We start from the raw sequence: 22726 nt of genomic DNA, 5'->3' as shown, positions 1-22726 counted from the left end.
ATTGTCCTGTAATGTAATACCATCAAAATCCATTCTGAGAATAAATATTTGTGGCAACTTACAAAATATATCTGGGCAGTGCTTCATTAAGCACACTGGTTTGTTTTTCCAGTTTTGAAAAAGGTCAAGTGAAAGAATTTGGCATTCATTTACTGACTATACTACTAATATGCTAAAAGAACAGAATTCAAAACTTGAAATAAATAAGAGAAAAGAGAGCACACAAAGCAATTCTGCCAGCAAAACAAAAAATGGTTGTAGAATATGGAATGTAACAACATTGACACATACATGTTCTGTTATAAAGTCAAAGCAGACAGACAAAGACAATTGGCATTTTCTTTGGGTATAACAGGTGAACAAACTAAAGTCCAAAACACACTGAAGAAATATTTGAGACTGAGATTCTGATTGTACAGTTCTCTTTGAGCAGTATAATTTAATTACAAACCAAAATGCAGATAAAAATACCTGTAAAGCTGCTGGAATCTACAGTGAAGAAACACTTCAAGTTAGCATGGAAATATTTTCAACTTGTTCATTTCCTCAGTATATTAATAGCACTGTTGTTAGCCCTGACATACCTCTAGTGAGTTAACACTTTTCACTCCTTCTGTGCATGAGAATATAACTATGGGGTCAAATGAAGAAGGAAATGTGAGAAAACATTCCCTTGAGAGAACAGAAAATGGTCATGTGAAGGAGAGTAACACATTCCTGACTTCACAGACGCAGGATAAAGAACCATTTCAAGGTAACATGCACACAAAAGGACTACTACATTCATGCATAATGGTACAAGAGAAAGAACATTATAAAAATATTGTTTATTTCATATTTGCTCATTTATGTGTTGTGGTTTCTCTCTTGGTACAGGACTGGGCAGGGAAATTTTATACACATGACTCATTTGTATTCATAATTTCTTTTAAAACTCAGAATATTAATTGTTTTCTGCTAGTTGTACGATGTCATCTGCATATAGATTGTTGCTTTCCTCCCTCTAATTTCCACCACTCCTTCCTTTGCGTCTAAATATGCTCTGTGTATGATGTTCTCTGCATATAAGTTGAAAAAGTAGAATGATAGAATGCAGACTTGCCTGACCTCTTTGCTGATTGAGAAGCATTCTGTTTCTGTTCTAATGGTAGCCTATTGTTCTGAGTACAGGTTATGCATCAGGACCTTCAAATGCAGTGGGACACCCATTTTTTAAGAGTAATCCATAGCTTTTCTTGATTTATGCAGTCAAAGGCTTTAGATTATGAAAGCTGCAGATTATGAAACTAATAAATTAAATATATGTTGTTTGATAATAAAGAACTAACTAATCTTGTGTGATTATTAGAAAATTAAGGGGTGAAACAGATGGGCATACAGGAGCGGCCAGAAGCCATTCCCAGCCCAGTCAACCTGGGGCCATGTCAAACACACGCTATGGCCCTGAGGTCACCTTCTGCCAGGGTCCCAAATGGAGCACCACAAGGAGTGGAAAAAAGCCGCTCCTTTTGGGGTTAGTTTTTGGGCTACCTTAGGCGGCCCTGGCACGACCCCAAGGAGGCTTCCAACAAGCACTCCAAGGGTGTGCCTCGTGTAAATGCCATGCCCCCCCCCAAAGTGGCCAGAAGCCACCCCCATCTGCCATCTGTTTGGGGGCTAATTCTTTCCAAAAGACAATTGCCTTATATTACTAAAGCTCATACATTATTTGATGTGTGAACATTTTACACCAGCATAGCTGAATGCATATTTTGGCTCTTTCTTTCTTTCTTTTAAAAGCAATGACCAGGTATGAGTGAAGTCCAAAATTAATACTGTGTATCTATGGAAAACAAACAAACAAATCTTTCTGTAGTTGCTAATGAGTACAATATGTCTTTAGTCTCTTCACATTCTAATAAAAAGCAGAAAAAAGCTCATGGTCAGCTGCCGCATGCTACAATAGCCAGAATAAACAAAAGAAATTATAAAGGAGAAACTCGTTTGTATTTGGCTGCTGAAAAAGGAGATTTGTCTTTAGTAAAGTCTTTAATAGCATCTGGAGCATGTGTGAATTTGAAAGATAATGCAGGTATGATATTTTTAAACTTAAATTGTCTACTATCCTCTGACCCAGAAATTTTTCTTCTAGCAATTTCTGTTGTTCACTTCTACCTATTTAATTGATTTTTTCCTGAATACAGATTACTTTTATGCTAGAGTTATATAAGCAATATGTATGTGTGTGTGTGAAGCTAATAAATTAAATACAGTCGGCTCTTCTTATACACTGATTTTTTATACACGGATTCAAGCATACACGGTTTGAAAATGTTCAAAAAAGTATAAATTTCAAATATCAAACCTTGATTTTCCATTTTTATAAGGGACACCATTTTACTATGTCATTATATTTAGTGGGACTTGAGCATACACGGATTTTGTTATACACGGAGGATCTTGGAACCAAACCCCAGCGTATAATAAGGGTCCACTGTATATGTTGTCTGATAACATATGGGCAGATGGGCATCCAGGAGTGGCCAGAAGCCACTCTCAGCCTGATTTCCCTGGGGCTGTGTGTATATTGAACGATTATGTAGGTCAAATGGAAAGATTTACATTGCATGTGTGCAAAGTTGCTAGCTTTCAAAAACTTTGGCTTTCTTGACTTTGTTTCTGTGAGCAATAGACCACAACCTGGTTTCAAAAGAGGTTTGTACGTGTTTCAGAAATTCAAGTCCAAAGCTCTCTTGGGTAGTTCTTTCTATACAAGCCAGTGATTTATATTATGAAATAATAAAGATATTATGATAGTAGTTACAATATTATATGTACAAACACTTTTTCTTGTACTTATTAGGTAAGGGCTCATGCATCAATAACATGTGAGATGGCCCTCATCTGACTTTGATTTTACCAGGTTGGACAGCGATTCATGAAGCTTCCAACAGAGGATTTATTGAGATTATTGAAGAGCTGCTAAAAGCTGGTGCTGATGTGAATAGTAAAAGCCTGGATGGTGTTTTGCCAATTCATGATGCTGTTTCAGGAAATCATTTTGAGGTAATACAGTGCTAAGCAGGCTCTCTTTGATTTTCTTAACCAGCCCGAGACCCTATTTTCAGAATTCCTTTGAAGAAGGAACCTATTTGAATTAATGAAAGTTATGGGTAAATGGTGTCAAGATACCCTAAGGTAATTTCATTTTTGTTTCTGGAAATTTTTCTCATTTTTGTTTATGAATTGCTCCTGGAAATCCTTCTTTCACTCTAATTTAATTGTCAGTACAAATCATTTTCTTTCCTTTTCTCTCAGTTCCCTCATCGTTTTCATAGAAACTCTACTAGTTTTAAGTATTAGCATTTTCATTTGCAACATTCATGCAAGAATAAGGTTGAGTTTTTTAGTATTAACATCTGCCCAGTGTCTAAAGTACTGAAAATACAGTGGTATTCACTGAGGTTTGGTTCCAGGACTCCCTGTAGATACCAAAATCCATGGATATTCAAGCCCTGTTAAATACAGTGGCATAGTAAAACAGTATCCCTTATATAAAATGGCAAAATCAAGGTTTACTTTTTGGAATTTATACTTTAAAAAAAATCAAGTCATGGATGATTGAATCTGTTGATGAAGAATCCATGGATACAGAAGGCCAACTGTACATAATAACATGGTCCTAAATCCTATTGTTAGTCCCTATTAGAGTAGACCCATTGAATCATTGAAACTTATATAAGTATTGATTTATTGAGTAAGCATGGACTTCTAGTGAATTATACTAACAATAGGATTTTTAGGTCTTCTGGCATGATTCTGTGGCCAAATTTTACCAGAGGCTGTGCTGGAGGACCTAGAGAAAACACTTCTTTAAGCATTTGTAACTCCTCCAGCACAATTCTGTAGCCAATGCCTAGTGGATGTTGACCATATAGTTGTGCTGGAGGACCTAGAGATTACTAGAGAAGTGTTCTCTCAGGTTAAAAAAAAGTGGTTTTTTTATATGTTTTTTTTTCACTTTCACAGGGGCCCTGCACCCCTAATCCCAGAGAATGTGGAGGGCTCACTGTATATGATATAGCACCCTTACACAGGGATCCATTCTGGACCCACCCACCTCCACGTAATGGAAAAAATGTGTATGCTTGAGCCCCATTAAAAGTAATGAGGCTCGTGCACGTGGCGTGCCCCATTACTTCTTCCGGAGTGCAAGAGAAGTTTTTCCAGCACAGCTTCCAGCATATGCTGGAAGCCGCACTGGAAGTCACATATGGCATGCCCACCTATAATGTGGGAGTGCTGTATTATTATTATTATTATTGTTATTAACCTTTCTTTATAAAGCGCTATAAATTTACACAGCGCTGTACATGCAATCTTTTTAATTAGACAGTTCTGTTTAACTAATTTTACAGCCATCTTGGTTACAGAATACATTATTAAGGAATTTGTTACAGGCAGCACAGTTTCTATTGTTCCATGGTGCAAACCCTAATGAGAGAGACATCTGTGGGAGGAGTGCTCTGGATGAAGCTACGTGTGACAAAATGAAGGAACTTCTTAAGTCTTATGGTGCTACTGAAACCAAAGAGATTCCTTCAGTGAGTGATGTTGTAGGTATGTTGTTTTCTTGCATATTATCATGCAACATGCTATATTCTTTTAAACATAATGCTTTGGTGTCTTAGGTTTCTTAAATTTTTCTTGTCTGGAGCCATAGTGTTATTGCAGTTAGCCACACATTAAAAAATCTCATTCATTTCAATGTATTTTATGTGGGTTTGGTTGTCAGAAGATGATATCCAATGACAAGTCAACTGGAAATGCACTCATATATACATGGATTCCTTGCACACGTGCACACACCCCCTTAGTATCTGCTTTTAGAACCAGCAACCTATGACTTTTGTTGAGTCCAGAACATTAATTTGGTGTATCTTGTGATGACAGAATATTGTCAGGACAAATATCTCACAGTTCTTGGCTTACTTGTGGTTTTAATTTCTAACTCCTAAATTGGTTGGAAGATATTTCCATAGAAACCACCAGCTTCTCTGTCTCACAGTGTTCTGTGCCATCAGCTAAGAGATACCTTATTTTGCAAAATGTTCAGATAGTGTGGACACGCTGACATCATTCTCAGTGATTACTCTCCATGTTTAGTTTCAAAACCCCAACCTTAGCACCTTCTTTCAGTCATTTTGTTATAAAGCACTTTTGTTCAGGAAACCTTGTTATAGCCAGCAATGGTCAGAAGAAGATCATAGTGAGGTAGTTTTTAAATGTTAAAATACTGTATATTTAAAAGTGAGAACCAGCATGGCATAGTGCTTGCTTGGTATTAGAATAGGACTCTGCAGACCTCAGTTTGAATCCCTGCTTGGCCATTGCAAAATCCACTGGGTGATGTTGAGTAGGTCATACTATCTTGGTCTGAGAGGAAGGCAATGGCAAATCTCTTACGAACAAATCTTGTCAAGAAAACCTAGTGATAGGTTCACCTTAGAGTTGCGGCAAGTTGGAAATGTCTTGAAGGTGCACCACAACAACATATGTAAAACACTGTTTCATCCCCTTGATTTCACGTATCCCACTAAAGTAATTGAATTTGTTTAAATTAATTCATTGTATTTAACTTTAGATTTAGTCAGTGTCCTGATTTGTTTGTGAATTGTTTTAAAATATTATAACTTTGCCAGAGCTATGGAATTTAAATGCTGATACTTGATGTATTTTCTTAATTCATTTTCTTCTCTGTTGTAAATGACTAGGGTTTATTACTGGAGTAACATTTTAATTACTCACATCCATTAATAATCTATCACGCTAAGCAAAGTTTAGGTAATGCTGGGTTCTTCCTCATGGTCTCTGTGATTGACACAAGCAGGCCATTCCTGCACTTCTGCAGCAGATATTTGGAACTTTCTAGGCTTGAGTTCTACAGTGCTTTAGTGCTAACCCCTCTCCCATGTACTGTGCATGTCTGGCCTGATTTGCACCTTTCTTCTCGGTTCTTTTTTAAAAGTGCTGCAGCATTTCCAGCTAAGTTGGAAACCTCCATAGTTTAAGCTAAGTCTAGCTCTCAGGCTATTTTTTCCTCAACTTAAATTTCTTCTACATTCCTAAAAAGAATCCCCAAACATTCCCACTTCCCTTCATTCTTTGTCTTCGTTCTTTGTCTTTCCTTCCATCTCGTCATTCACCATTTATTTCACCCATAGTTTTCTTTCATTCTGGAGTGGCTGCTTTATGGCTTCAGCAGACCTACTTGAAAAGTATGACTGCTGCAAGTGTAAGATCCCTGTAATATATGAGCATTCCTGCTGTGTATTTTGTCTTAGTGAATCCCATATCATGTGGAAGTCTCAACACTGCAAGATCTTTACCAGGCAAGGCCTTGAGGAACTAAACTGCTTATCACATGATCATCGTTAGTATATATGCGAAGACTCTCTGGTGTCTCAGGTATCTTCTGTTTCTTGAAAGCATCCTCTATTGTAGGGGTGGGGAACCTGCAGTCCTCCAGGTTCTGATGAAGTACCATTCTTATTATGCCTCAGCATCAGCCAAGCTGAAAGAAAATTTGCATGTAGCATCACCATAAGGGAAGGAGCTACAACGAAGCCCTCATCAGCCTGACTAAAACTTCCTTCAGCTTGGCTGATGGTGAGACATGATGGGAATAGTAGTTTGTCAGAACTTGGGAGGTCTGTAGGTTCCCTACACCTGCTCTATTGGATCCTTGGGAACATTTATCATTGTCTGTGCCCCTACCATCATGGTAAATTTTTTGTGTTCCTGGGATTGTCCTCCTCATTGACAGTAGACATGGACCACTCATCTGCACAAATCTGACAAACAAATCTTCCTTCTGTACTGGTTTCCACACTCCTGAATCCGAGGGTATGAAGGCAACTTCTACCCAGGCTTCTATATCAGTGCAGGGAGTATTGGATTCAGCCATATTTCGTTCCCCTCCTTAAGAATCTGGGGATATTTATGAATCCAAAACATTGTCGGTGTCAACAGACACTTCCCATAACTTTCCCAGATGACATGGTGGGTGACCAAAATCCTCCTGTGTTGGATCCAGTATTTAAGAGATTCAAAAAGCAGGTATCCTCTTTGGTTGCACTTCCCATGTTGGCATTCCTATTGCATGATTCTAGGCAATCCTGGAAGAATCCAACTACCCATTGCCCTGATCACACAAAGGATTGAGAATTTGTAGAGTTCACGATGAAGCCTGCCATTTTCTAGTGATGGAGGGAGCAACATCCTCTCATGGATTAATCCACTTTATTACTCTAATAGGCAGGAAATGGACTTCAGGGGAGCCACTATCAGTGGGACCAACCTGCACAATCCTCCAGTCTTATTTCCTGCTTCAGCTCTGCATAGAGTATTATTTTCGCTCATTCCTTCACTTTAGCTTTAAAGCCTTTAATCACTCTTCTGTTTTTCTTATTTTTTATCTGTTTTCTCCTAACTTGGCCACTGCATATATATTTTTTAAAAAAATATTTAGACTTTTGTGTATAATTTTGTTTTTCTAACCTTTTCTTCTGAAGCAAAACTAGGAAGGAAGTGATGGATAGTAAGTTGTGCTTTGAGGTGAATATGTCCAATACCAGCATTAAAGAAGACAGTCCAGGCGTATCTTGAGAGTCTGTTACCTCCACCAGACTGAAAGGGCTAAATGACTGTAGAGCCCAGATAGCAAAGAGGGATAAGACTAAAAGGACTTTGGTGCAGTCAGAAGAAGAAGATTCCTCTCTTCTTGACCAAATTGCACCTAGTAGCAAATGCCAACACCAGGAAGGGGCTCAGGCAAAGAGAAAGGAGGTGGATTTGAAAGGGGTGATTCTGGAAGCCTTAGAACATCTGGTGAATACTGGATCCAATTAGTACCATTTTCAGAAAGATCAAGAGGCTCCTACTCCATTTTGTTCATAGCCCTCCAAAAGAACAAAGTGTGGAGAGTGGTTGTAGACTTGAAACAGGTTAATCAGTTGTCAAGAAATGCAAATTCAGAATGGAGACTCTCAAGACAATTCTGGAGGCATTAAGACCCCAGGACTTTCCTTCATCCCTTGATTTAATAGAAACATACTTGCACATTGTGATATAGCCTCTATGCCACAAGTTTCTATGCTTTCCCTATCAGGGTCAGCATTTCTAGTACAAGAGCCTGTCATTAGGTCCTCTGTCATCCCTGAGAGTGTTTACCAAAATGATGGTAGCTCTGAGCAAGATACAAATAAATATAATAAATAAATAATAAATACATGCCTATCCATACTGATCAGATCTTCATTTCTCTCACAGGGCCATAAAACAGCCACTCAATAACTCCAGACATGTCAAATTTATGCTCTCCTCTATTTCCAGGCATTTTTTTTTTTGTGGTAAATTATAGAAAGAGTCATCTCATTCCATCACAACACCTCATTCTATCACATCTTGGGGCTATTATAGACTCATCACTAGGGAACGTTTTTCTACCTTAGGAGAGAGTAAAGTCTCTTCAGAATAATAATAAATAATAAAATAAAACTTTTATTTTTATCCCACTTCTCTGTGACGAGACAATCAAAGCAGCTCACAACACATTAAAATATTCACATTCAACAGTATGTCCCAAATCCCCCCCTTAAAACAGGATTAAACATGATCCAATTAAAATTGGAGATTAAAATTTCTATTAACACAATAAAAAAATATAACGAGGACAGAGAGGTGGGCTAATACATGATGTGAGAGACGATCATTCTGTGGCCAGACACTTTTAGTCAGGAAAGACCTGCCGGACGAAATCCGTCTTGACAGCTTTTTAAAGCTGTCTAAGCTGGCAATTTGACAGATCTCGTCCGGCAGGCCATTCTATAGTCTGGGAGCAATTGCAGAGAAGGCCCTCTGGGAGGTAGCAGTTAGTCTGTTTTTTAAAGGCTGTAATAGATTCCCCCCAGATGACCTGAGTGTGCAGGGTGGATTATATGGGAGTACAACAATATTGTCACAATTGTCTGCATGTCTTGGGCTCAGTTTCATGCAATATACCTGCAATGGTTTTTAATTCCATACTGAAAGTGGATAGCTTAGGTAAGACCTGTTCCTAACAGGATAAGGATTCTTTCCAGTGGTGGATGTCAAGAGCAACTCAGAAATGTGGACTGTCCCAGACCTGCAAATAACAATGGATGCCCGAGGTAACATGCAGTGCACTTCATGCTCAAGGAAGATGGAATCACCAAGATTTATCCCACACATAAACTGGGTGGAATTGAAAGTGACAAACCTGGAATTATTAGTTTTCCATCATCTAGTCCAGAACATTCTCATCTGAATGATGAGCAGCAAAGCATGTGAACCAAGGAGGAACAATTGTCAAAGGCTTTAATGCAGGAGGCAAGATCTCTATTGTCATGAGCAGAGATGAATCTGCTGTTTCTAAAGGCAGATCATATAAAAGGAAAGTTAAACATGAAGGCAGATTGGCTCAGCAGAACAAATATTGATTAGGGTGGCATCTCTATCCAGAGGTGTTCAAGATAATTGTGAACAGGTTCAGGATAGCACAGGTGGATCTGCTTGCCTCTCCAGTCAAAACTGTCAACTGACCAGGTTTTTCTCAAGGTTTCAGTCCCAGGGAGCTGAGAGAATACTGTAGATACTGAGTGGCCTCCTAGTCTCTTATAAGCTTCCTCACACTCAATAGCCATGGTTTGTCAGATGCCTGAGGAAAGTCAGAAATGAAAGAGCAGAAATAATCTTGGCCTCACTGTCCAAGAAGAGCTGGGTTTTCAGAAATTCTAGCACTATGTCAGGAATACTTCAGGATACCAGTCAGGGAAGATATTCTGACACGGTCAGGTTTGTCACACAGTTCTGGATCAGCTCAATCTCTACGTGAGGAGATTGAGCATCAGATGTTATTAAATGATGGTTTTGGACCTAAGGTGATAGAAGTAACCATTAATTCTAGGTGTCTGTTTATATTCCTACATTCTTATTGTCAATGTGACAATAAGAATATAGGAATATACATATGGTATATTTATCAGGTGGTACAAGAAAAATGGTCTGAGCTACCATTCATTATTGACATTTGTGCTACTTTTGTTTCTGTTTGGATAAGGGTTTATGACCAAACAGTTTTAAAAGACAAGTGTTAGCAATTTCTTCAGCTCTTCCTCTTGGGCAATCTAAGAAGCTTTCAATAATCCTTAAGTGCAGCATTTCTTGAGAGTAGCATCCTTGATAAAACTGCCAACAATCCACAGTTGTCCTAATTGGGATCTGCATATAGTTCTGTCCACATTATCAAAAGAGTCATTCAAACAATTCAGAGAAGTATCTCTAAAATTCTTTACATGGAAGGTGGTATTTCCGATAGCCATCACATTGGCCAGGAAAGTTTTAGAGTTGGAAATTCTTTCAGGTAAGAAGAAATGAATTTTTCATCAGAACTCTGTGGTGTTACATTTGGATCCTACCTTCATTCCTAAAGTTAACACAGCTTTCCATAGAGCTCAAGAAATAATTTTACCATCCTTTTGTCCTAATCCAAAAAAGAACTTAGAAAAATCATGGCACACTTGGGCATACAAAGAGCATTGAAAATCTATATTAAGCATACTCAGTGCTTTTGGGTATCTGACATCTCTTTGTCTAATTTCAGCCAAGATCAATGGGCAAGGAGATGTCATTATCAATATTATGACATTGTATCAGAGCTTGTATTTCAACATGCTACAACAAGGTTTGGATATCACTGTCGGGAGTGGTTTATTTGTGCAGCAGATATTTTGAACCTCAGTTCCAAATCTGCTGCAGTCTGAACCACACTGTCCTGGGAGAAATGACGCACAGTGGGAAGGTGGGCAGAGTGTTTTCGATTCTACAGTACCATTGCTTCAGATACAATGAGAGATTACTGCTCTTCTGCAGAACATATTTTACCTCACAACAGGTTATTTTGTTGGTCAGATCAATGATATTCCATTCAGTGGTTCGTGCCCATGATATTCAGGTCCTGTTGAGCTTGCTGGTATTGACAACCCCCATGACATGGTTTGCATACTGAGAATGAGACTCCTATGTGGTGGTTTCTCAGATTGTTCAACAACACCTAGACTATCCTTGGACGTGGCTCTGAATCCCTCTCAGAATATTGAACTAGCTTGTATGGTGGCTGTAACTACCCAGTCTTCAGAGAGAGATGCCATTCAGTATTGTACAGCCCAATTTAACACTCACCACAGATGCTTTCACAGTGGTTTGGGGAGCATATCTCAATGCTATCACCACCAAGGGTCAGTTCAGGATAGAGTTGACTTACCACACAAATGTATTGGAGATGTTAACCATATTCAAAGCCTTCCAGTCATTCAAACCAATAGTTTACAGCAGCACTTTATGTGTTGCATTGAACAACTCCACCACATATAAATAAACAGGGAAGAACCTAGAAAATCTTGCTTTTGCTGTTTCTTAGTTAGGAAGGCAAAACTTGTTGGGTGTACTCTTTCCTGGCACACCTACTGAGGAAGAATTTTTATTTTCTTCACTGAAGGTCTATCTTGCTGCTATTTTGGCTTATACAGTATGAGACCCAGCGCAGGCAATTCTCTCTTTGGAGATTAAAGCTTTCAGTAGGGGCTTTCAGCATCTGTATCCTCCTGTTACCTACTTGGTACCTGCCTTGGATTTGAGACCTTCAATTCTCCCCCAGTTGCAGCTGGGTTCTTCATGTCGCTAGCCACAATTGCTCACAATAAGAACAAATAGTTATACATTCACTTGTGTAAGTGGCATAGACTATGACGCTGTACATACCTCCCCGAAACGGCGGGCTGGAGGAGCCGGTTTTTCTTCCGGAAGGATGCCACAGCAGCCAAACCACACGGCGTCCCACCACAGTAAAACCAGGAAAAACTGGGTTGTTTTTGTGGTGCCCAGCGCACATCATGAGTGCACCACTGGTGCACTCGTGATGTAAGCAACACACAGCGACATCTGTACACTGCGTGTCGCTTACATCATCATGGCAGCACCCGTGTAGTTGGGATGCTGCCATGATGCCGCCGCCGTGATATGCTATGGCTCAGGAGCATGCGGTTACTGCACATTCCTGAACCCTAGTATTGTCGGCGGCACGCCACTTCAGGCCCGTCTGTCCCGGGCCTATGAAAAAGAAAAACAAGTTGCTTACCAGTAACGGGTTGTTGAAGTAACTCACACATCTGCCCCCTCCCCACTGTGTGTCATTTCTTCCAGGACACCTGTGGGTCAGACTGCAGCAGATTTGGAAGTGAAGGGAAATTTCTCAATATCTGTTGCACAAGTAAGGCAATGGCCCACTTGTGTGAATTCACTGATGACCATGCAAAGAACTTCTAAGCTCTAAGGCTAGAGACCAAAGTTAGGAAACCTCTAGACTAAAGGCTAAAATCAAGCTAATAGTCTTGCCCATTTCATATTAGGGTATGAGAATAAATAATTAAAATAGTGTTCTCCCCACTGTACAGCATTTCCCCTATATTTGAAATTCTTAAAGCATTGTGGAGGAATTATTCTGTGAAGAAAAATGTGGGGAGTTGTTTTTGCAAACACACACACACCCTTTTTTCTCTTCAGAATAATTCACCTACAACACTTTAGGTTGCTGAGTATAAGGAGAAAATTGTACAAAATTCTTGCTGGTCTGTTATTCCTAGCTGGGTTTTCTGGTTGTCAGGAAGCTTGTTTTCCAACCTGCAAATGAATATGAATATTCTTTCCATCCCTAGTCTGATGTCAGAGGAAAGACTTACTGAGTTTTGGTTTGCAAAAAGATGCCCAGGTGACTAAGAGAAAGTAGCAGGCCTGTAAATTTTATGTCAGCCCATTAGTGAGATGAGATTAGTACTCTAGTATTACCTGCCATCCCAGGTCAAAAATATTATGGGGTATGGTATAAATGCTCCCTCTGGAGCTAAATGTAATTCTCTCCTTTAGCCCTGAGAACCAACTTTTGATCTTTAAGAGTTCCATATTCAAGTCTGTTAGTTTTTGAGAGGTTCAGTCTAAATCTCAACACATTTTTGTCAATTAAGGTTTGTTTTCAACACTTAAACATGTTGCACATAAGCTGATACTCAACTGAGTGTATATACTGTACAGAATTTCTGTATACTTTGAAATAATTATGTGTTTTTTTCCTTTTAGACGTAAGAGAATTACATCCATCCAAATCTAAGAAAATCCGTAGTTGTTATGATTGTAATCTAGTTTTACAATCCACAACAGATAGTAAAAAATGTGGTAAGGTAAGTACAGAGCGTTGAAGAGTTTGGTGCCATAGGCTGCTGAATGAACTAAACCCAAAGCATATGTCTTATATTTCTGTGCCATGCTTTACCAAAGGCAGATCATGAAACGTAACACAAAACCAAAATTCAAACACTAGAATAACATGCAACTCATTTTAAAAAGAAAACTATATATCAGTAATAACCCTATATCCTGAACACATCCTTCCACCTTGCTTAAAAGAAAACATCAACTTCTTTCCTCCTCCACCCAAAAAGAAATGTTTAGAGAGAGCAAGAGTGAAACTTCCCTCAGAGGGCCATTGTCCTTTAGACACCTAACCCGAGGTAGCAATTCTATAGGAAGTCTTATAAAGATAATAGAGGAGATCAGAATGCTCACCCTTGACGGTTCAAAAATCAGACTGTTCCCTGCAACAGAGCTTTTCAAGCAGTGGCTTTCTGTAAATGTCTCATTTTGGATGTAGAAGGTGTCTTTCCATATAGGCAAGGACTATTTTGTACCTTGTGCTACAACTGTAATGCATGATATTGAATTCTAGTTTTAATCAGTCCCAGTCAGGATAGTAGTAGGAGTTTTAATCCAACAACATCTAGAGGACCATAGGTTTCCCAAAATGATGCTAGAGAACTTCATGGAAAATGTAATACTGTGTCAGTGGCTTGTACTTGTGTTCTATGTAAATAAAAGCATGAGAACTATATATTTAACTGTTATAACACTACATGCATTCTTTCACTAATGTTTGCTCGAGCATATGCAAAATAGTATTGTTTTCTGCTGTTCATGATTCTTTGGATTAAACCCCAAGGCATTTTGATAAACAAACTGAGGAATGTAGAAGCATGAACTATTACAGCAAATATATTTTCCCCCATTCAAAGTTTCTCTTTGTAAGCTGTGTATACAGTGGACCCTTGTTATATGCTGGGGTTTGGTTCCAAGATCCCCTGTGTATAACAAAATCAGTGTATGCTCAAGTCCTATTAAATATAATGACACAGCAAAATGGTGTCCCTTATAAAAAATGGAAAATCAAGGTTTGATATTTGAAATTTATACTTTTTTTGAACATTTTCAAACCGTGTATGCTTGAATCTGTGTATAAAAATCCGCGTATAAGAAGGGCCGACTGTATTTGTACAAAGTGTACAAATAGATGTGTTACCCATGCTGCTTCATATAAATTTTGGTATAAATGATAACCCTTAATGACCCCTAGATGAACTCTAACAGCCTGTCCACCATTGCCAGCAAGGCATGAGGACATGTACACACACCCCTGAGGGGCACCCACATCATTATATCTAGAGAGTCGCATAAGAGGATTATCATAGGACCAGGAAGAGCAAATGTTTGCCTTGCCTGAGGATCTTGCCCCCTCCCAGGGTCTGTTGTCCGAGCAGCTTAAGACCACTAAGACAATCAGACAGGGACATCCAGGTGAAAAGCAAGTAATTAAACACCTTTGTTCTCACCATCAAGCACCTTTGCCAGAAGCAAGATTTTGCCTATAAATACTCTCAGATTTGCCTGTTCACTGGGCCAGTCTGGATTTCAGGGGGAAGCTATGTCCCCTTGAACCCTGACCTGGCTCCTGACTCCTGGCCAGTCATTCCATGGCTGAGCCTCATGCCATCCTCATCATATTCATTTGGATTCCTGGAGGGAGTCTACATTCTGGTACGTATCACCCCCAGTGATGCCTAAAATCCTATTCCATGCTAACCTATGCTTTCCTGAGCCTTGTATGGTGTGTGTATGCTAGTAAATCGTATGTGTTTTTCCCTTTATAATAAATTGGTTATTAATTCTAGAAGTCTTTCCGTTTCCCCCCCACCCCTTCCTCCCCCTCCTCCCCCCCCCTCCCCCCCCCCCCCCCCCCCCCCCCCCCCCCCCCCCCCCCCCCCCCCCCCCCCCCCCCCCCCCCCCCCCCCCCCCCCCCCCCCCCCCCCCCCCCCCCCCCCCCCCCCCCCCCCCCCCCCCCCCCCCCCCCCCCCCCCCCCCCGCCCCCCCCCCCCCCCCCCCCCCCCTTCCATTTATTGGGATCCTCTGGTCTACTCCGTATACATATCGGGAGGGCGATTTTGGTGGGCTCTTGTAGCCAGCCCCTCTTGCAATATTTGAGCTAATAACAACAATAATAAAATTCCCCTACGGACCCTTGGCTACAGATGTTGTGGTCTGGTTCAGGTAAAGTTCCAAATAGATAATGTTGTCTAGGTTCAAATTAATGTCATTAAAATAACATTAGCAATTATTTGTATTTGCCAGAATAAATCCATCAGCAAAGTACTGCAAGATGTAGAAGAGAACCAGAAAAGACTTTTGCTTTTTGAATTAAGAAGCCAAAAAGATGCAGGTAGGAATTAATTTGTGGTGTAGTGTTTTCACCATTGGACTATGAAGAGACTATGCATTGGACTATGGAAAGCAGGGTACGAATCCCCACTTGGCCATGAAACTCATTGGATGACCTTGGGCAAGTCACACTCTCTCAGCCCCAGAGGATGTCAATGGCAAACCCCCTCTGAAGAAACGTGCCAAGAAAACCCCATGATAGGGTTGCCTTAGGGTTGCCATAAGTTGGAAATGACTTGAAGACGGACAACATACAATAGGGATTAATACCTGTTAATTCAAGAATGTGTTGCCATATATGTTATGTGTGCATCCCATTTCCATGTAGTGTGAATCAGTGAGAGGGGAATTCTAGTGCTCATTCAAGGTGCATTTCATTCAAATGACGCACACCACCAAAGTGGCCTGAAGCCATGCTCCAAAATAGCCAGGATAATCTGGCTCATGGCAGCCCGGGTTGGGCCCTCTGTTCATGGCTCACATTGGATTCCAACCTGCTTGTGGCCAGAGCAGACTTGGGCTGCTCTTTTGTGCCGTTCTGTTCCGGCCCAAAGTTCCTACAACACAGAAATTGCTTTACCAAAGTATCCATTGTCAATATTTCAATTTCAGATATTTAAGTTACACATCAATTAATTGCACATGGAATGGCAGAAAGGTTATGAAATAGTTACATTTTCATAGAAGTACCTTTATGTCACAACAGTTGTTCAATAACCAATTAACTGTTCAGTCTTATGCATGTTTGTTTAGAAGTAAGTCTCATTGTGTTCAGTGCGATTTGCTCCCTTGTACATATGTTTAAGAATGGATTGTAGTTGAAGGCTCCCAAAAATGTTGCAGCATAAAGGTTAGTGCGTACAACATTAGTTTGTTTCTCTGCTAAATTATTTTAATATTGCAATGTTTTCATTGCATCTGTTGCAAACTATCAAATGAAAAATGTCACTTTAGAGTCAAAACCTTAAAGCTATATAAACTGTCTTGAACAGATGTTTATATTCAAGACCTGTCTCAGATACAGAACACTCTGAATGCTATTCTTGCCAAACAGAAATCAGAAAGAGATAAACTTGCTAAGAAATACAGGTAGGTAGCAGAAAAATATTCTTTATGACTGATACTTTTTTTGTACAAAATAGAACGCTGCACATGTTTCTAGTTTGAAAAGCAAACTGTTGTATGAAACCAAGGTCCTAAGTTCATTCACCAGTTTTAATATTTTTATAGCCAATCTGATCTTTCATCAGTCCTCTTAAAAAGATAGCAAAGATTATGTTATAGATAGAGGCATCTGGACCTAGGATCTGAGCTGTAGTGAAGAAGAAGAAGAAGAAGAAGAAGATGATGATGATGATGATGATGATGATATTAATAATAATAATAATAATAATCTTATTTCATTATTTTTAATGAGACTAATCTGAATGGGGGAAAAATCCAAATGATGGGGATTCTATCTTTTAAAATGTTTTGGAATTTTAAAACCATCTCTAGGTTGGTGAAAGGAGATTTTATTTTTCATTTTACTAACACTAAGCCATATATTTTAATTTTCTTTTAAAAGCTTTTTTAATTCTGTAGTAAGTACTTTGCATGGAAGTTAGTATTTTCATTTAACTGTATATTTTAAAATTCTATTTCAGAGCTTCTGTGGAATCTTTTAAACAAGGAACTCTGAGGGAGCAGCTAGTAAAGCTTGTATCCAGACAAAAGAGGCTTTTACTTATGGCTCAAAAACAAAAAGAACTAGGCTCGAAAATAAAGAACTACAAGATGTCCAGAAAAGAGCTTTCAAGTTCAGCAAAACAAATAAGCAAAAATGTACTTGGTTATTGTGACATGAACAACACAAAACATGATACTTATAAAACAGTTCCATGTCCAGATCTAGTTAAAACCAGCTTGGTAATGGTACAGGGTTTCTTAGATGAAGAGCCAAGCCAGTATCAAGAAATATGTCTGAATATCCCAGTAGGAAATAGAGAAGCAATTGGCCAAAAAGAGAGTGATCCACAAAACTTGGTGGGTGAAAGAATGTTAAAGGAGTATAACATACAGGAACTAGTAAATTCAAAATGTTCCAGTGCATTGAACCAGGCAATCTTGCCTTCAGAACCTAGCACCTCTCATATTCAACAATCACACCTAATGGAAATTGACAGTATACCAGTGGCACCACAAAGAAACAAGCCTCTAAATGCAACGTCAAGAATGTGTACACCAAATGGCTCAGAAACTAGAAGTACTGGAATAAATAATAATAGCTGTCAACCAGCCACTGAAAGTCAGCATGTTTGCACTAATGACTCTTTGCAGCAGCATTCACATATAAATGAGGCTTTCCAAATGCAACCAGAATCCACATGCTATCTTACTACTCAGAAAAACCACCTCCCAAAGAACAGGCTTTCATTTACTGCAAATTTAGAACCTGCAGGAATATTTTCAAAAAGCAAGATCACCCAAACTGCATCAGATTCTGCAAAACAATTAAACTTCAGAACAAACAGGAAGGAAAAAGGTCAGCTAGGAGATCTGATTGAACAGGGAAAACTTAAGCCAGGAAATGATGTTCTAGAATTCATGCTGCAGGTAAATTAATCATTTGCAAAGTAATGTAAATATTCATGCAAATGTGTGTGTGTGTGTGTGTGTGTATACACACACACACACACCTCTGCATATAAGTAGGTGTAAGCAAGTGTATGAATTAATCCTCTATTTCTTCAGCAGATTTAGGGACTGAACTGTACATTGTTTTATTTCCTTCCTGTTGCTCTTTCTGTTAATATGAAACCTGAGAAGTGAAAAGTTATATTCTGTTCTGTCTGCCTTTTCCATTAGTTTCAAGCTTGGATTTGGGTTGTCAAAATTAAGGCCTTTTTAGGTTGGTGCCCAGTGCAGTCTGTGTGTCCTTATTCTACTACGTTTGATGCACTGAATCGTCTTTATTGCTTAGAAGCTTATGCCTTTTATAGATCAAAGGGATGAGTCACTCATTGCAGTATTATAGACTACAGTAAAGTATTATATACATTTACATATCATTCTGTCTTCATATTGATGTTGTCAGTGATTAAGAATAGATAGTTTAGATTAGAAAAACTGCAAGAACCATGACTGATTTCCCCCCAATAGTACTGCCTAATAGAAGTGGGATTTACATTTTCAGATCTAACCACAATTGAATTTGCCGTCCTGATCCTGGCAGAAATGGAGCACATAAAAATGCCGTGCTGCTTATAGGGACATAAGGATCATGTGCAGGCAAAGTTTTTAGTCAAGGTCATTTCCTGGATTGTTTGTCATACACTTAGGCCATTTTCTCATGGAGGAAAAGAAACGTTCCTGCTCTGATCCAACACTGACCTGTTTAGATGATACACAGGGTCAAACAGGCAAAACGCAGGTCTAGTCTGTGCTCCAGGGTAATTCTCCAGAGTAAAAAGTGTCCCCATTTGATCCAAATCAGGGCAGAAACCACTGTAACATTTGCATTGCTAACAGCAAAAGGGATGGTTGAGTCATCTCTTGAGTTGTGCTACATGATTCTTGATTTGGGGAAAGGACCTCCAACGAAGGTTCCAATCTGAACCCAGGAGAACTTAGCAGTGATCTTAACCGATACAAGGATGGAAAACCAGTTAGGAAGAGGATTTGTGTCAGGAATTTAGACAATTGGGATTCCAGGGATCTGAGATATGTTATGGCAGTTATAAATTTGATGGTCAAAAGAATCACAAAATAGCATTGTAGTACAAAAATATTAATTTCCATGTTTACAAAAAGTAGGTATTGCTCTTGCTTAACAAAAGGAAGGATATGTAATTTAAAGTGCTGCTGATAAAGGTCATGTGAAACCTCAGGGCTGTTGATATGCTACTTTGATTAGTCAGAGAGAACATTTGAGCGCTTAAATATTTAGGAGGTTCCATAACAATATATACGGGGGGGGGGGGGGAACTGTGGAAGGGATGGGGCCATACTTCAAGCTGGCCATCAGCTGCAGAATTATACTTCTAATTTTTATTTTTATTTTAAGAGTTAATTTATTTTTGTTCATCAAACAATTATTGTTATTTTATTTTAAATCAGTATACTAGTACTTCGGATCAATGTATGTGTACTACTTCTTTAGAGGACCAGCGTGGTCTGAGTGTTGCATTAGGAGAGCAGGGTTTGAATTCCACCTTGGCCATATAAAGCCATTGGGTGGCCTTGGGCAAGTCACACTCTCTCTGCCTCAGAGGATGGCAATAGCAAACTCCCTCTGAAGAAACTTGCCAAGAAAACCCTTTGATAGGTTCACTGTAGGGTCACCATCAGTCGGAAATGACTTGAAGGCACACAACAGCAACAAACTTATATTTTAAACTGGATTAATCTCTGACAAAATGCAGAAGCAGGAGCAACTGAATGAGTCTGTATTTTGGAGTGTGTCTAGGGGTATGGTCCAGGATCATAGAACCATGGAGGACTTTAGCAAAAATATCTGTCGGGAAGTATTGCAAAAAATATCTGGCAGAACGTTACAGATCAAGGTGTTTTCCTCACCTCTCATCTCTTTATGACTCATTCAAGTCATTTCGGGCTTATGGCAACTCTAAGATGAACCTATTATGGGGTTTTCTTGACAGTATAGCCCTGCTATATTTGATGGTTTGCTGCTGAGTGTTTTGAGCAAGCCATGCCTATGACTTTTTAACAGTGGGTGGCATAATTTTTAAAATATGTTTTTCAGGAGTGGGGCAAGGGAGAGAAAGGGCCATCAGTCCTCATGTAACCCATGGACTGCATTTTGCCACCCCTGCTATAGAATTTGAAATGTGTTTAGTTGGATCAAACCAAGCATTTGATTCATAAAGTGGGCAACAAGGTGCCTGTGGGAATCCCACTAACAGTTCATGGGTGCAGTAGTACCCTCCTGCTCATATTCCCTAGCAACTAGGACACAGTCTCTGTAGTACAGACTGCCAGAGGGTTGATGGCAGGGTGCATGCAGATGGGTGTAAGTGAGATTTCAGTTCTGTTTTGCTTCAAACATTTGTGACAGCCAACCAGCTATGGAGCTTCTCAAGTTGTGAGAATTTTTGGAACCTGCACTGACAGTTTCAAATGTTTCCCTTCCTTTTCCTTTTTTAGGATTCTAAGCATAAAGCAAGCCTTTTGGAACATGGCAAAGTCAAAACTGGCAACAACTCAGTTTACCAGAATCTAGTTCAGTGGATTAAAGCACTATTGGGAAATGACATTACTGTAAGCTGGAGATATGTATGCAATAAGGTGGGTGCTTGTTCTTATTCTTAATAGGAACTGAGCCTTAATTCATTTTTCTTCCCAGAAGTTTTCTGGTCTGGGGACAGGATGGAAGCATTACAATCAAGTGCAAACTGTCTGACAATATTTTGGGTTTTCATCAGTGCTATTAAAAGACTTTTCTGCTTTTTAAGTTAAAGAAAAAAACCTAAAAGCACAAAAATTTAGGGGATAGGTAATCAGTAACTGATTAAAACCAAAAATGTTTCCTATTCTATAAACAAGCTCTATTGTTTTTAAATTGAAGTAATCGTATCACACACTAGTCTTTTACTTTAAATATTATTTCAAAATGTTAAATTTATTTAGGAGGATCAATTTTTACAACAGAAAAATGAAAGATGTAGCAGGAAAAGCCAGACAAGTATAACAAATAAGAACAGAAAAAAAAAAAGCAAAAGTAAAAGCAACCTTCAAAAGCAACCTTTAAGAAGGATTGAGACTTATATGATGAGGAAGTTTCAATAGTTGCTTTACTGTTATCTAGGTCATGTGTAATAAAACAATGCCAAGTGATACTTGGATTTGATATGTATGTATTTCAGCCAGGGCAATGTCCCAGACATTTTTGGACCAAATATCTATTGATAACATGGGCTGAATCTTTCTATCTTTTAGTGATTTTGTCTTGCTGCCACTAATAAGAATGTTATCAGACCTTTGTGATTGAACACTAAATCACTAGTGAAAATGATTAATAAAGCAGTTCATTGCTCAAGATAAATTACTGGTTTATAATTAACCTAATTTTAGTTTTCAGTGGAAACCAGTGGTTTGGTTATCACAGGGGATGACCATCACATAGGATAAAAGGGAACAAAAGATGCTGTACTCCTTTGCATGTCGCTTTGTTTTTTTAAAAAAATGTTCTTGCACTCTTCTTTTGAAGAATTATGAAAACAAATATTTCACACTGGGGCTGTATGCATGAGCCAAAAGTTCTCTGTTTCTTTTAGCCTGGCATCATACTATCAGGATGATGCAGTCCATTAGTTCCAGGCTGGGATTAGCCAGTCCAGACATTGATCTGGCAATCCCAACCCAGTCCTGGCCCAAAGGGGCCTTTATCCAGTCTAAAAAGACCAACTTCTTGCCACAGAGTTTCCTGGAAACTCCATGGTGACAGCTGGCAGACTGCACAGCCCCATGCCTTTCCTGCTACCATGTCTGCTCTGAAGGCCCCTGCCACAACCTGTGATGTTGGAAGGAGATACCTGGCCATGTAGGTGTAGGCAGGTGCCCCATTTCCACCCTTACGGGCCATGGCAGAGTCCTTCAGAGTAGAGGTGACAGTGGTGGCAGGTAAAGGGTACATGGCAGCAGCAGATCTATGGTGCAGTGCTGTGTGTGTGCATGTGAATAGTTGCCCATCACTGCATCAATCTGGGGAATGACCCTGGAGGAAACTACGGGCAAGCTATCACAGAATTGTCCATGGTATCCTGCCTGTCTGTTTAGGTCCATTGACAGAGACTCTGTATTTCTTGCTTTGTCTTAAAAGAGGAAGTTAAAATAAGGATCTAATATAAATCTGTATGTGTACAGGTCAGATATTGTGGAACTCTGTTATCGGAAATTATTGCTGAAGTTCATGTTCCTCGGGGACCAGAATTACTATTGCAGCACAAAAATGTACCTGGTATGTACTGATTGATGTATGATTCCTACTTTGATGAGAAGACCAACAAATTGAAGAGAGAAGTTAAGTGCTGACTTCTACCCTGCACATTTTTATGTCTAATCACTTTAA

General features: G+C 39.3%; 1 protein-coding gene across 3 annotated transcripts in view; it reads left to right on the top strand.

The window, feature by feature from the left end:
* ANKRD31 (ankyrin repeat domain 31) overlaps positions 1-22726 on the top strand; it is a 75519-nt gene that overhangs the window by 48120 nt on the left and 4673 nt on the right. For all 3 annotated transcript variants that reach the window (XM_042452770.1, XM_042452769.1, XM_042452771.1), the window contains 10 exons: positions 625-754; positions 1883-2071; positions 2903-3045; positions 4440-4599; positions 13192-13292; positions 15571-15658; positions 16650-16746; positions 17304-18252; positions 20803-20943; positions 22522-22615. In XM_042452770.1, the coding sequence (XP_042308704.1) occupies positions 625-754; positions 1883-2071; positions 2903-3045; positions 4440-4599; positions 13192-13292; positions 15571-15658; positions 16650-16746; positions 17304-18252; positions 20803-20943; positions 22522-22615 (2092 nt within the window). The remainder of the gene's footprint in view (positions 1-624; positions 755-1882; positions 2072-2902; positions 3046-4439; positions 4600-13191; positions 13293-15570; positions 15659-16649; positions 16747-17303; positions 18253-20802; positions 20944-22521; positions 22616-22726) is intronic.

This window comes from Sceloporus undulatus, chromosome 2, assembly GCF_019175285.1.
Source record: "Sceloporus undulatus isolate JIND9_A2432 ecotype Alabama chromosome 2, SceUnd_v1.1, whole genome shotgun sequence".
Taxonomy (NCBI): Eukaryota; Metazoa; Chordata; class Lepidosauria; order Squamata; family Phrynosomatidae; genus Sceloporus; species Sceloporus undulatus.
This window is presented reverse-complemented; position numbering and strand designations above follow the sequence as displayed.